At 33.6% G+C, this 15,153-nt stretch overlaps 1 protein-coding gene across 5 annotated transcripts in view; it reads left to right on the top strand.

Moving 5' to 3' along the window:
• FOXN2 (forkhead box N2) overlaps positions 1-15,153 on the top strand; it is a 58,875-nt gene that overhangs the window by 25,574 nt on the left and 18,148 nt on the right. For all 5 annotated transcript variants that reach the window (XM_057743147.1, XM_057743150.1, XM_057743148.1 and 2 more), the window contains one exon: positions 4,574-5,124. In XM_057743147.1, the coding sequence (XP_057599130.1) occupies positions 4,588-5,124 (537 nt within the window). In that variant the 5' untranslated portion in view covers positions 4,574-4,587. The remainder of the gene's footprint in view (positions 1-4,573; positions 5,125-15,153) is intronic.

Genomic DNA, 15,153 nt, shown 5'->3' with positions numbered 1-15,153 from the left:
CTGTTTTTTTTTGTACCAATGTCTTGGTTTTAGAAATCGGTTTGTAGTGGATGTATTCATTATTTGAGTTATGTTAGTTACACACCTAACACCTAAGAAATTAGGATACATTTTTCAAATCCCACATTTTATTTTCTAGGCCTTAACTGCCTATTTTGAGTGACATTTATTATGTGTAACAATTACATTTGGTTTGTTGAAGTATTATTCTTAAAAGATTACTAAAAGGAAATGTTATCAATATAGCACTAGCCCAGATTTCCTTTTATTTCTTTACTTATTTTGCTTTATGAAACAAACGTCCATGCACATTATTAATTAGCTGCTACTGAATGCTTTCAGTTCATTTTAAGAAGTAGTTTCATAAATATTTAAAACTAAAAGTTTTCTTGATTTTGGTGTAAAATATACAGACCTTTCTGTTGTAATATTACCTGTTGTATATTTCTGAAAACAGCTGGTGGGTCACACCCAAAACATGCAAAGCTTTATAGTTAGAACACTAATAAAAATAAATCTTAATAAGAATACTAGAATATTTTAAAAGATATATTAAATCTGTTGCAAATAAAGAAATACTACAGTAGACTTAAGGTTTAAAAAAACAAACAAAAAAAGGTAGTCTGATAGAAGGATATGCAAGGAAGTGTTGAAGCTACAGGGTTATGGAGGCCAGAGTAAAATGCATAAAGATTTGGTGAGAAGAACTCATTAAGTAGTTTCAAGAAAATGCATGTGGCCAAGCTGTGCCAAGAGGAAGAACATGGGTTGAATGAGAATTGTGTACAGTACTGTATTTTCAGCAGCTTGCTGCTTTCCACTGTGTTATCTTATTTTGGGTTCAGCTCTTACTGTTTAGTAGGGCAAAGACATAGGCTGGAAAAAATCATGTGCAAACCAATGTGACTTTCACTTTGTACTAAAATCTTTCCCCTATTTACCAGTGAACTAATTTGTGTTACAGAAAAGCTTAGTAACAAAATGAACTATACTATGACTATGAGAGGTGGCTTCTGTTTTTGACTAGAGGCCTTTGATCAGTCTGTGACTTGTGATTTTGTTTTTTGTCAAATGGAAATACTACAACTAAAAAATAATCTAACACAGTCTTTTCCCCCTTGAGTATATTGTTTTAATTTTAAACTATATAAATAATAAACACCTTAAAGAAAAACTGGAAAATAAAACAAAAAAATTACCAAGTTACTAATACAAACCACTGTTAGCTTTTTGTATATTTTCTACTTTTTCATCAGTTTTTAATAAGCTTTTTGTTTACTTCACAATCTTCAAGACAGTCATTTTTAATGACTACTAAATATTAGATTAAATAGGTGTGCTTTAGTTTACTTAGCTGTTTATAATAAAATACATAAGCTGTTTATAGTTTTCCTATTATCTTTCATAATTCTTGGATGAATGTGTGTGTGTGTGTGTGTGTGTAAAAGAGAGAAAAAGGAGGGAGGGAGAGAATCTTTTCCCCTACATAGGATTATTTCACCAAGTGACTCATAAGTGGAATTATTGGGTCAAAGAATACAACATTTTTAATGATTATGGGGCATATTGCCAGCTTGCTTTCCAAAATTGCCCTAGGTTCTTGCCCAAAATTGTATGTTTTTTAAACTGTTGATAATTTAGGCAACAGTAGATATTATCTGTGTTACTAGTATTTCTGCTTGCCAGACACTATGCTAAGTACATTGTTGTATTCAATGTCATATTTTTGTTTTGCTTTGCATTTCTTTAATCATCAATGAAGTCGAAAATTTTCTAATATATTTGTTTGCTATTTATATACTTATTTGTAAGAAAAGATCATTTGCCTACTTATACGGTGGACTTAGTGTTCTAAGTGGATGGTGTTCTGAAGTATTCTACAAGGATAGTTTAGAAACAGATTTTTTCTTTCCTTGCAAATACAGTAACCTTTAAAACCTTACTAAGAGAATGTCAACCTTTCAATGATTTTTTAACTTTGCTTGGCTATATGCTTTGTGTAATCTTTGGCATGCGTGTTTGCTGCCATAGTATTGTCTTACATCTTAAAATAATGGGACTTTATTCTAAACTTGTAATTCAGAGGAATAACATATTTGCAACCTTTTGAATTAGTTTCTGATGAGACTGTCAAGTATCTGTTTTAAGTAGTATTGCTAAAAATATACGTTCCTTAAGAAACTGAGTGTATTCTAATAGACAAAAAAGATTGAATCTTGAACTCAGCCTGGTTTGTAATTTTGGCTTCACTTTTTATTACCTTTAGAACGTAGGGCAAACTACTTACTTCACTTCCATTTCCTCGTTCATAACAGTGATTTCAGTTTTCTGATTGTTACTAGTGAGGATGTTTCCTAGCATTAACGATTTGTTTCTAAAATAAAATAACTCTTAAAAGTAGGTAGCACAGCACTTGATTTATGTTGATTGTGAGTTCATTTCAGTTGGAAATAATTATAATTTGAGTCCCTGCTCACGCCCAACATTTTGTTATGATGTATTAGGAATACAAAAGTAAAATACTCTTACCCCTTATGGGATTCACAGTCAGGAAGAAAAGACCATACTTAGAACTAAGTAGTAGTGTTTTTAGGCCATAACATAGCGCCTGTAATATAATAAAATCTCAGTAAATGTTAGCCACTGCTATTTGGTATTCTCTAATTTCTATATGTAATTGAAGATAAATGAATATAGGTGAAAAGACAGAAGTGGACCATTAGAAATTAGTTATTCCTCTTTGAACAGAGTGCTAACAGTGTTTTTTGTTTATTTTTTGTTTTTTAAAGGAAGCAAGACTTTCTTTAACCAATGAATTCTCATCCATTACATTTTTAAAAATTCTCTATGGGCAGAGACTTTGGCGGAAAAAATGAATAAAATGTACAGTTACATAGGACAGGATGTCGCCTCTGAAATAGGTTGTGTGCACATTTGTGCACATGTGCATATTTTTATGTGTGGTTTTCTTAATTGATTAAAATAGAAACCAAATTTGTTGCAATTTGAGCTTTTCCTTTTTACAGTGTCTTGGCGTGTCAAGTTATAGGTGTATGTGAGAGAAATAGGAACTGGATAGGGAGAGAACAGTGAAAAGATTTTAAATGGATAGGGTTGGGTCATTGGTACTCATAGGTGATGTGTATTCATATACTGTTACCAGGATAATATAGTGGTTAGAGTTTTGTTTCTGAGGTTCATCTGTTTGGGTTTAAGTTCTGGTGATTCCAGTTACTACCCAGGCAGTCTCAAAACAGGATGCTTAACCTCTCTGAGTCTTCTCCCAAGCAAGACTATTGGGTTAATAAAATTGGCCTAATAGTAGTGCCTACTTTATAGGGTTTAATTTATAGTTAATTGAGATACAGTATGTAGTATTTAATACAATGGCTTACACCAGAAATGTTAGATAATGGATGCTATTGATAATTGCGTGTTCTGAGACTACATCTAATAGCTACCAGGATCCATATAGACTGTTCTACATCCAAAATTGACCAGTTTTCATAATTCTTAGAGTAACCTGCCATCTGTGTTTTAAATAAAATAAAATCCTGGGGTACTTCTCTTATTTCACTTAGGTAAGCGCAAGAAGTTTGAATAGAATAATAGAAGATACAGAGGGTTTGTCACAGAATTTGAAAATGGAGGAAATGAGGTACCTTGGTGAACCATTGAAAATGAATTAAGTGGCATACTAGTTCTGTCACTTTCCTTTTTGGTCAGTTATTCTGCCATAGTAAGATTTTTTAATTGAAGTATGTTTCAAAAGGAAAACAAAAGTCATTGAAAAAATAAAAATAAAAAAAGGATAGTTTAGAAACAGCTTTTTTTCTCCCCTTGAAAATATAGTGACAGTTCAGACTTTACTAAGTGAATGTCAGCCTTTCACTGTCAGTACTTGATGAGATAATATAGAAGGAAGAGTTTAAAATACTGTAATTTACAAATAAATAATAAATGTATAGGAAATATAATTTTGCTAGTAATGAATTTAGTGATTAAGAAATATCTTTTTAATATGATATACTATAAAAATATTAGAAGTTATTTCTTTAGAGTAAGTATTTCAGATTTGAGGAAAGGGTTTATTTGGTATTATTGTTTAGTCTTTATTTTAAATTTGGTTATTGTCTGTATTGAGCCATATGTGTGACTATTAGTTACAGTGAAGTCATGTCCATAAGATGAATAGATTACAGAGTTTTATAATTCAAAGAAATAATCTGTTAATTTTTAGTAACAGCAAACATTACTTATTAGGCAGTTACTGTGGGCTAGGACTTTAATAAGTATTCAAAATACATTATCTAATTTTGTGAATATCACCTGTACATATTGTGTTATAGTACTGCATTTTATTTAAGTCATTTCAAATAACATGAAATAAGCTCTGTTCCTTGGATTGTAACCTTTAACATCTTTGTTATACAAATATTGTGCTTAAATATTATGTGGGGTATTGATTGTAAAATTTCTCTGATTCGGGGATGTTTAAATATGTATTTCTTTCTTCCATGAGTTTACGAATTTTAAGTATTGCATTGATTGATAATTATTTCTTTTGTTGCAGAAGTGTAAGAGTAAATGGGTCCAGTAATTGGAATGACTCCGGAAAAGAGAGCTGAAACTCCAGGAGCTGAAAAGTTTGCAGGATTAAGCCAGATTTACAAAATGGGAAGCTTGCCTGAAGCTGTTGATGCTGCCAGGCCAAAGGCCACTCTAGTGGACAGTGAGTCAGCAGATGATGAACTCACAAACTTGAACTGGCTTCACGAAAGTACTAATCTCCTAACAAACTTCAGCTTTGGAAGTGAAGGTCTTCCAATTGTTAGTCCATTGTATGACATAGAGGGCGATGACGTACCATCCTTAGGGCCATCGTGCTATCAGAACCCAGAAAAAAAATCAGCAACTTCAAAGCCCCCATACTCCTTTAGTCTTCTCATTTATATGGCTATTGAACACTCTCCAAATAAATGTTTGCCTGTCAAAGAAATTTATAGCTGGATTCTGAACCGCTTCCCATATTTTGCAACTGCACCAACAGGCTGGAAGAATTCTGTTCGACATAATCTGTCCCTGAATAAATGTTTTCAGAAAGTGGAAAGAAGCCATGGCAAGGTCAGTGTTTATGAACATTGCTATATTTAGGGAGGTGGGGGACAATTAACATGGAGATCTTAAAATATTAGGAAATCAAAGGAAGGCAAAAAATAGTCGTCAGATTACTTCAGCTTGAGCTTAATTATATTCACCATTTGCTTTCATTTGAGATGTTTTTAAGTTTCTTCAGTATTGACATAAATCTAGCTGAATTATGTTCAGTCTACTATAGGTACATAAATTAGGGTTTATTATTATTTTTTAAACTTTTAAAAACTGAAGTATAGTTAATTTACAATGCTGTGTTAGTTTCAGGTGTACAGCTAAGTGATTGTTATAATTAATTAGTCTTTTTAATGTTCTAATTTTCTGTTCTTAGTTTCTGTAGTGTTCTTGTCACATATTTATGTATTATTCTTATTTATTCAGCATGTCAGTCTCTGCCTTATAATTGGAATGTGGATCATTTACATTAATGTAATTGATATGGTTGGATTTAAATCTATCATTACCTTATTTTTTTCTATTTGCTATATCTGTTCTTTTTTCTCCACTCTTCCTGCCTTTTTGTCAATTGACTATTTTTGTATGATTCAATTTTTTCTCTTCTATTGGCTTACTAGCTACTCCTTTTTTTTTTTTAAACTGGTTGCTATACAGTTCTCAGTGTATATTTTTAATTTATCACAGTCTACCTTCAAATAATTTTATTTCGCTTATTATCTGGCCTTTTACAGAAAAAGTTGACTAATCTTGTTGCCCTGTCTGGATCAAGTCCTATTTCCCAGAGAAATTTATTTAACATTTCTTACAGTTTGGATCTACTAGCAATAAAATAGTTTCTTAACCATTTTGTGGAGGATGGGTATAGAATTCTAGGTTGACAGTTTTTTGGGTTTTTGGGGGTTTTTTTTAAAGTACTTTAAAGACATTACTCTCTTGTCTTCTGGCTTGCATAGTTTCTGAAGAGAATTCTGTTGCCATTCTTTGTTCTGTTTGTAATTTTTTTTTCTTACTATCTGTCTTCAAGATTTTTGTCTTTATCACTACTTTTTAGCAGTTTGACTATGATCTGTGGTTTGTTGTTGTTCATTAAATTTAGAATTTTTCTTCCTCATTATCTCTTCAAATATTCATGTGGTTCACCACCTCCTTCTGGGCTCCAAGTAAAAATATACTAGACCATTTGCTATTGTCTCACCTCTTGGTTGCTCGGTCTCTCTTCCTATTCTTTTCTTTCTTTGTTTCAGTTTGGATCATTTCTATTGATCTTTCTATAGTTTTATTCTTTCCTCAATTGTGTTCATTTTGCTAATCAGCCTGATAAAGTCATCTTCATATTTTTTAACTATTTTCATTTGCCTTTTAAAAAATAGCTTCCATTTTTCTGCTAAAATTTCCCATTAGATCTGTAAGCATATTAATCATAGTTATAATGTCTGTCTGATAATTTCAATATCTGGTCCATCTCTGGGTCTGGTTTTGTTGATTGTTTTATCTCCTGCTATTGTGTGTTACATAATTCTGGATTAAATGTCAGATATTGCTTGTTAAAGAGTGGTAGACACTGAGGTAAATATATCTATCCAGAAATAGATATTCCTCTACTTCTGTCAGGTTGTTAGTATGGACAGGTATTGGTCAATCTAGTTAATAATTGAGCTGGGTTTAGGTTTTGTGGTTGTCATAGTTACCTTCAGTGTACCACAGTCTTCACCTTCCTACAGAGGTGGACTGCTGATACTTTGTACTTAGTGTGAGGCCTGGAATGTCAGGTGATTTTTCTTAGTATTTCCCCTCCAACTTCATCTCTCCGTTTGTGACACATTTAGAGGTGGGAGAGGAGTTGAATATTTCTCTCTGTACTCTTGCCCCTTCCTTAACAATAGGTTGCTCTTGCTTGTTACTTGGTGCAGAGTTCTTGATGTGAACACGGTGGGTTTCTCAGTTCTTCTGCTCCAGTTTTAGTCTTAAGCAGGCTCTGTATGCCTGTGCCTCAAGAGTAGCACTTCTTTGTCTTCTCCATGAGCAGACGGTCTCTCCCATCTACTCAGATTGGAGTCTAGAGCTGCACTCATCAATAGCCAGTTACCTACACGACTAGTGGTTGGCATATTGGGTAGCACAAATATAGGATATTTCTGTCGTCGTATAAATTCCTATTGGACAGCACTGCTCCACCATTCAAGCCAATTTCTTGCTCATTCCAATCATGGTAAGTAACTGTTGCCTAATATCAGTGGGAAGTTCTAGGTACAAGTGAGTGACTATTTCCCAGCAGCTGCAGATCTCTGCTTTGTATCTTTGGAGGATTGGGCATGAACAGATTTCCTGCCCATCTCCTAATGTTGTGTAGTATTGAATACGTTGCCTAGTGTCATTAAAGTGTGAGGATAGCTAGGTTTTGTACTTTTCTCCCAACAGCAGCCATCCTTTACTGAGGAGGATATTTTGCTTCTCTCTCAGTGGCAGATAGCTTTTGCTTCTTGTGGAGCTTTTTCCAGGGTTTAGGCAGGTTTTGTGCCTCCCCCACAGTGACACCTGATCTCACCTTATGCTCATTCAGGGCCTGGAGCATGAATGAGCTTTGCCTGATGTCCTTGCTCCAGCCTCAGACCATGGTAGGTTCTGCACATCTCTCTCCATCTCCAAGGATGTCTTCCTTAGGTCTCCTACCTGCCTACAGTCCTGAGTATTTTTTTTTCCTTACCTTTTTTTTGTGACTGCCACTTCTTCCATGCTCTACCAAAAGTGAAACAGTTCATATGTTTCGTCTCTCCTCACAGGACCTGTCATACTTCAAAATTCAATTATTTCAGTTGTCTTGCAGCCTTAGCTCTCACATAGGCTCATAAGAAATTATAGTTTTGTAGATTATTTTGTTTTTTCTTGTTAGGCTAGGAGTGATGTTCTTTTATGGCTTTCTGTACCCCAAGTGGTAGCAGAAATCTCCTATTCTTGTTTGGAATAAAAGTTAAAAGAGCAAGTAATTATATTTTTAGGAAACTGAAGGATTTTATAGGACAGTGCTGTTCAAACTTGACTGTACCTACTGATGATCTGGAGATCTTGTTAAAATACTGACTCTGCTTCAGCAAATCTAGGATGGGGACTGAGGCTCTCTCGTTTCTAACAGGCTCCCAGGTGATCCTGATGCCTGTAATCCATGGACACACCCTGGGTAGCAAGACATTTAGACACATCATCACCTTATAACTAACTTAAAGGAGGTTGTGTTAGTTATTATCTGTTGCTATGTAATAAATTGCTATGTAACGCATTCTCTGCTACACATGGAGTATTTATGGAGGCCAACTATGTGCTAGGCCATTAAAAAAGACTGATCAGTGTCAAAAGATCAATCTCTGATATAGCCAGCCTCAAAGATGGCCCCCCAATGAGCCCCACCTTCTGGTATTTGTGCCCTTGTGGAATCCCCTCCAATACTGAATAGGGCAGACTTGTGTAACCAAGAGGATATTGTGGAAATGATGGGAGTGTGCCTTTTGAGTCCAGATCATAAAAGACATTATGGCTTCCATCTTGCATTCTTGGCTAATTAATTCTGTGGGAAGTCAGCTGCTATATCATATAGACACTTAAACAGCCCCATGGAGAGGTCCATGTGGCAAGAAAATGAAGCCTCCTGCCAACAGCCATATGAGTGGGCCATTTTGGAAGTAGATTCCCCTGCCGCAGTCAAACTTTCCTTTCAGATGGCTGAAAGTGTTGGAAATTTTGAATATATCTTTTCCACTATGCATCATTAGATTGTATTTTATTTTATTTAACTGTATCCTTAATTCTTCTCTAGTTTTAGACCTATTGTGGTTGTGCTTATGGCAGGACGTAAAAGGGGAGCTGTATACTAAGTATTTAGAAATGTAATACAGGAATAGTAATGATGTTATGGTATTAAAGCTCTAAGTTTAGAAGTCAGCAGCATTGATTTTCAGTAGAAGAGTCTAGGAAAAGTATGGTATAATGGAAGCAAAGGAAAGTAAGTTTAAGTGTGAATGAACAACAATGTCAAATACTACAAAAAAAACCTTGAAAATGATTAGTTAAGTGACTGAGCCAAAAGGTTAGAATTAAAAATATGTGAACAGTGGTTATTTCTATCATAGCCCTTTTCAAGTTACCAACATTATGTCATTAAATGAGAAATGGATAGGAGATGTTCACAGTCAGCAGCACACCGCTATATGTAAGGAACACATATAATACAATAAGAAAAAGAAAACCTGATAGAAAAATGGACAAGAATATGAACAGGGAGTTCACAGAGGAAGAATTACAGATGGCCATAAACATATGCAGAGATGTTCATCCTCTGTAGTAATCAGGGACATACAAATTAAAAGAACAAAAAAACCTTTGTTACCCATTGGATTGCAAAATTTTTTAATGTTTTATTAGTTGAGGATATGGGGAAATAAATCAACATCCATTCCTGAGGGCAACTTGGTAGTAGTTATTAGAAACGTGCATATCCTTTGATCTAGTGGATCAGATTCTGATTTCTACCCTTAAGTAAAACTCATGCTTGCACACAAGGAAATATAATTCAATATATAAGAATATTCACTGTGGTAAAGTTCCAGAACAATATGTCCAGTGTGGTATAATTTGTGGTAGGGGTGAAAAGGGATTTGTTCTTGTCCATAATTTTTAATTGTGTGCATTATTTATATAATTAACCTGAGCATTTTTGAATCTTTCGAGAAGGAAAGGAATTAAGAAAGTTAGAGCTAGTGAATGGGAACGCATACAGTCCAGATTTCAGGAAGAGTGTGATAAAGAGAAAGAAATTATTGTATGAGCTAATAAAGAATGTGAGACTAAATATAGAAATTGTAATATATTGGGACAACAATTAGCCAGCTATCACCACAAGTCAGGGTGGGAGGGAAGGAACTGGTGGGTGATGGTCTTCATGAAAACCAATGGATCATTTTACTTAAATGTCTGAAATTTGGACAGAAAGTGATACATTCAAGTGGGATTGGGGATGCTTGTGAGTTCTTTTTTTTTAATTTATAAAATACTTCTTTTATTTCTCTTCCAATCTGCAAAAGGCACGTAAGTTATACTTACTTCCATTAGATGTTGGAATGGACTTTGGCAACCTTAAAAGCAGTTTTCTGATGCATAGCTGTTATCTAGAGATGATGATCTCAAAAAAGAAGGCAAGACTAACAGAGGTCCAGGTCAAACTACAAGTTGATATTGATACCCAACCAGCTCTTATAGCTGCTGATTAGTTCCCTACCCTCATCCATACCACAGTTACCACTCTCAAAAGACAGGTCTAAAAATCTTGGCTTGGTATTTGTGTCTCAGGATTTTAAAATTACAAAAGCTAGACATGGTGTTTTCTTGTTTTGGTTTTGTTTTTATGTTTTAAATGTTAACATTGAAATCTTAAATCTACTTTTCTAACTTTTTGTAAAAGCCATACTAAAACATTTAATGTGAGATTTTAGCTGGGAAACATGAAATTAGAAGTTTTACCTAGTTTAGTACAGTTTTAGTCTGTATATTGTCGTAGTAATGATTTACTTCAGTAGCTGAATCCCAAGAAAGGAAGCCACCATGCAAGCCACCATAAAAGTTCACACTATAAGCAAGAGTTACAAATGCCCTTTTAAATTTAGTGGTTCTAAAAACCACTGGAAAAGGTAGTCAAGGAGGGAAACTATTAAAATGTACAGGGCAGGTACATAAAAACATTTCAGAAATAGTGAACATTGTTTTTTCTCCCTATCTTCTTTACAACTTCCATTAGGATATATCTTTTTAAAGTTCAATTCTTAGTATATTCTTCATTTCTTCAAAACCTTCTGTGGTTCTTTACCAGATAAGTCCAGAAGCCTTAGAGTTCCAAAATGCAAAATAGTACATGAGAGAATGCACATTTCCTGTTTCCATTGTGCAAAAAAATGTATCTTGTAATAGGCAAATTTATTTTAAAACAATGCTTCTAAAATTCTTAATTATTTTTATTCCATCATCTAAGCGCAACTTAATAAAGAGGCAGAGTTTTTAAATGAGACTTAGATTAAAAATAAGTTTTTTGCTCTACACTCTATAACATAGATTAGCAAATACATAATTTTATCTTGTTACTGATAGTTTGTGAACAGACCTAGTGAACGGAAGTGTCGCCATGGTAACATAAACCAGACTGTTATTTGGAGACCTTACTCAAGATACAAACTGCCCTGAACTGCAAGTTTTCAGTACCAGTTCTTCCAATTTGCTATTTCAAGGAAATAGCAGTTCTTCTAAGATCAAAACAATTTGCAATTCTCTCACAATAGAATTTTTAAAGTAGATTTGAACTAAACAGCTTCTAGGAGTATAATCTCAGGAATACCAAGATAGAACATGGTTAGAATTATTAAAGTAATTGTCATAGTCAATATATGAATAATAATTCATGCATATCTTTTCTATATGGAACTGAAGTGGTTTGGGGGCAAAGGATGTTGTGGTTGCTAACATTTTAAAGTTTTATTTACCTGTCTTCAAAACACATTTACCACTTAGGCCAAGTGACTGAAAATATATCTAATTTAAGATGTTCCATCACTTAATTCAAAAATACATTTGTAAAACTTCCTTTGGAAAAAAATTAAAATTTCAAATACTTACTTAGTGTAGTTCATGTGGTATTTTGCTGCTGTAGGGCAGAAAAAGTTTCACCTGATAGTATGGTATGTTTCTTTCTATATTACAGTGTGATATGACACCCATAGTTTTTCTTTTCCAATATATTTAAGTTGCTAGAATGTTAAAAACTGCCTTACACTCAATTACCATACTGTTCCTCAGACAAGAGCTTTTTTCCCTTATCAATTTAATTCATCTCTTGTTTTTTCTAACTTTTGTTTCTTATTCAGAATTAATTGATTTTTTTTGTTCTATTGTTGTTGTTTTTAAAACTCCCTCATCTGAGAAGAAAAGGAGTAGGAATACATTGTTATTAAGCCATATAAACTTACTACTGATATATGCCAATTTCAGTATAAGTCCTTAATATTCACTTATTTTGCAGCTCTGTGTCACATGTAAATTACCTTATTTGAATCTCATCACAACTCAGTGAAGTGGCCTGTTTTTTTTTAATTTTACAGGTAAAATATGAAAGAGAGGACAGACTCTTGGGGATTAAATGATTTGTCCAATATCACATAGTTTAGTTTGAATCAATAAGCAATGATTAGGACCTCGGTTTTAAAATCTGTGAAACAGTGTTCTTTCATTGTGTCATTCTGCTTTAATTGTTATGACATGATATTCAGAGGTAAAAAAGCCTCAGTAATAGACTAATGTTACCTTGAAAAAAAGTTCAGGAAATGGAAGCACCCTGGAATTTGTCACATTAAATCTTCAGCAATCATAGTAGCTTACATCATGTAGGATTTTATACAAGCAAAAAGGAGCAGGGGAATAGGACACAGGTCAGTTTTATTGTTGTCTATATAATTGTCAGTGTTGTGAAGTGTAATTCAAATTTTAAGAAAGGGTTTTTGAAACAAAAAAGGTGTAATATAAAAACAAAATTAGTAAGTTTGAATCTCACTAATCTTGTGGGTTAGTCCTGAGGAAGTTTTGTACCTCATGGTAGGACGGGGTCAGGTTATACCTTATATTTTTGACATTTGTATCATCAAAAGATTAAATATCTTCTTTTTTTTTTTTTCTTTTTTTAAAAGAGCTTTATTGAGTTATAATTCACATTAAATTTACCCATTTAAAGTATTCATTTTATTTGGGTTTTATATTCACGCGTTTATGCAAACAACACTACCATCTAATTTAAAAATATTTTCAGGATCTTATCATAAACATAGTCAACTGATCTTTGACAAAGGAGCAAAGATAATACAGTGGGTCAAAGAAGGTCTTTTCAACTAATGGTGCTGGAACAACTGGACAGTCACGTGCAGAAAAAAAAAATCTAGACATAGAGTTTACCCTCTTTAAAAAATTAACTCAAAACAGATCACACAGCTAGATGTAATATGTAAAAGTATAAAACTCCTAGAAGATAACATAGGAGAAAACCTAGGTAACCTTGGTTATGGTGATGACTTTGTAGATACAACACCTGAGGCACAATCCATGAAAGAAATAATTGGTAAGCTTGACTTCATTAAAATTAAAAACTTCTCCTCTATGAAAGATAATGTCAAGAGAAAAAGAAGACAAACCACAGGCTGGGAGAAAACATTTGCAGAAATATCTAACAAAAAACTGTTATCCAAAATTTACAAAGAATTCTTAAAACCCAGCAATAAGAAAGCAAACAACCTGATTTAAAAATAGGCCAAAGACCTTAACAGATACCTCACCAAAGGAGATATACAGATGGCAAATATGCATCTGAAAAAATACTCTACATCCTATGTCATCAGGGAAATGCAAATTAAAACAATAATGAGATAACACTACACCTATTAAATGGTCAAGATCCAGAGCACTGACAAAACCAAATGCTGGTGAGAATATGGACCAACAAGAACTCTCATTCATTGCTGGTGGGAAAATACATTTGGTGATTTCTTACGAAACTAAATAGATTCTTACCATACAACCCAGTGATTTTCTTCCTTGGTATTTACCCAAAGGAGTTGAAAACACATCCACACAAAAACCTGCACGTGGATATTTATTCTCACTTTATTTATGATTGCCAAAACTTGGAAGCAACAAAGATGTCCTTCAGTAGGTGAATGCATAAGTAAACTCTGGCACATCCAGGCAGTGGAATATCATTCAGTACTAAAAAGTAATGAGCTATCAAGCCATAAAAAGACATGGAGGAACCTTGAGTGCATGTTGCCGAGTGAAAGAACTCAGTCTGACAAGGCTGCACACTATATGATTCTAACTGTATGACATTCTGGAAAAGGCAAAACTATGTAGGCAGTAAAAAGATCAGTGGTTGGTCAGAGGGCAGAGGGGGAGGGAGGGATAAACAGACGCAGCACAGGATTTTTAGGGTGGTGAAAATACTCTGTATGATACTACAATGATGGGTATATATCATTATACATTTATCCAAACCTTAGAATGTACGACACCAAGAGTAAACCATAATATAAACTATGAACTCTGGGTGTTAATGTTGTATTAATGTAGGTTCATCAGTTGTAACAGATGTACATCAAATGTACCACTCTGGTAGGGGATGTTGATAATGGAGGAAGCTATGCATGTGTGAAGACAGAGGATAGATGGGAAATTTCTGTATCTTCTTAATTTTGCTGTCATCCTAAAACTACTCTTAAAAAAAGTCTTAGAGGAATCCCTTTTTGTGTGGACATAATTTTTATTTCCCGTATGTGTATACCTAGGAGTGGAATTTCTGGCTTGTATGGTAACTCTTACATTTAACTTTTTAAGGAACTGAAAACTGTTTTCCATAGCAGCTGCACCATTTTTACATCCTCACCAATGATGTATGAAGGTTCCATTGTCCTTATCAACACTTAATATTACCTGTTATCATTATGTTATTAACTGTCTTTTTGATTACACCCTAGGATCCTAGTGGGTAAGAAATGGTATCTCATAGTGGTTTTGATTTGCATCTCCCTGATAAACTAACAATATTAGTCCTTATTGGCCATCTCCCTGATAAACTAACAATATTAGTCCTTATTGGCCATTTGTAATCTTATTTAGAAAAATATCCATTTAGATCTGTTGGCCATTTTTAAATTATTTATCATTTTGTTGCTGAATTATAATATTTTTTATATGTAATGGATATAAATTTCTTGTCAGATATATTATTTGCAAATGTTTTATCCAGTTTTGTGGATTGTCTTTTCACTTTCTTGATGGTGTCCTTTTTAAAAAAAATTATGCTATTATTTTTATTGAAGTATAGTAATTTTATAGTATTATGTTAGTTTTAGGTGTACAGCACAGTGCTTCAGTATTTCTATAGATTATACTCCATTTAAAGTTACTCCAAAATAATGGCTATAGTTCTCTGTGCTTTACAATATGTCTTTTTTTTTTTTTTTTAAT

Source organism: Hippopotamus amphibius, chromosome 7 (genome assembly GCF_030028045.1).
Source record: "Hippopotamus amphibius kiboko isolate mHipAmp2 chromosome 7, mHipAmp2.hap2, whole genome shotgun sequence".
In the NCBI taxonomy this organism is placed as follows: Eukaryota; Metazoa; Chordata; class Mammalia; order Artiodactyla; family Hippopotamidae; genus Hippopotamus; species Hippopotamus amphibius.
Note: the sequence above shows the minus strand (reverse complement) of the source record. Positions and strands in the feature narration are given on the sequence as shown.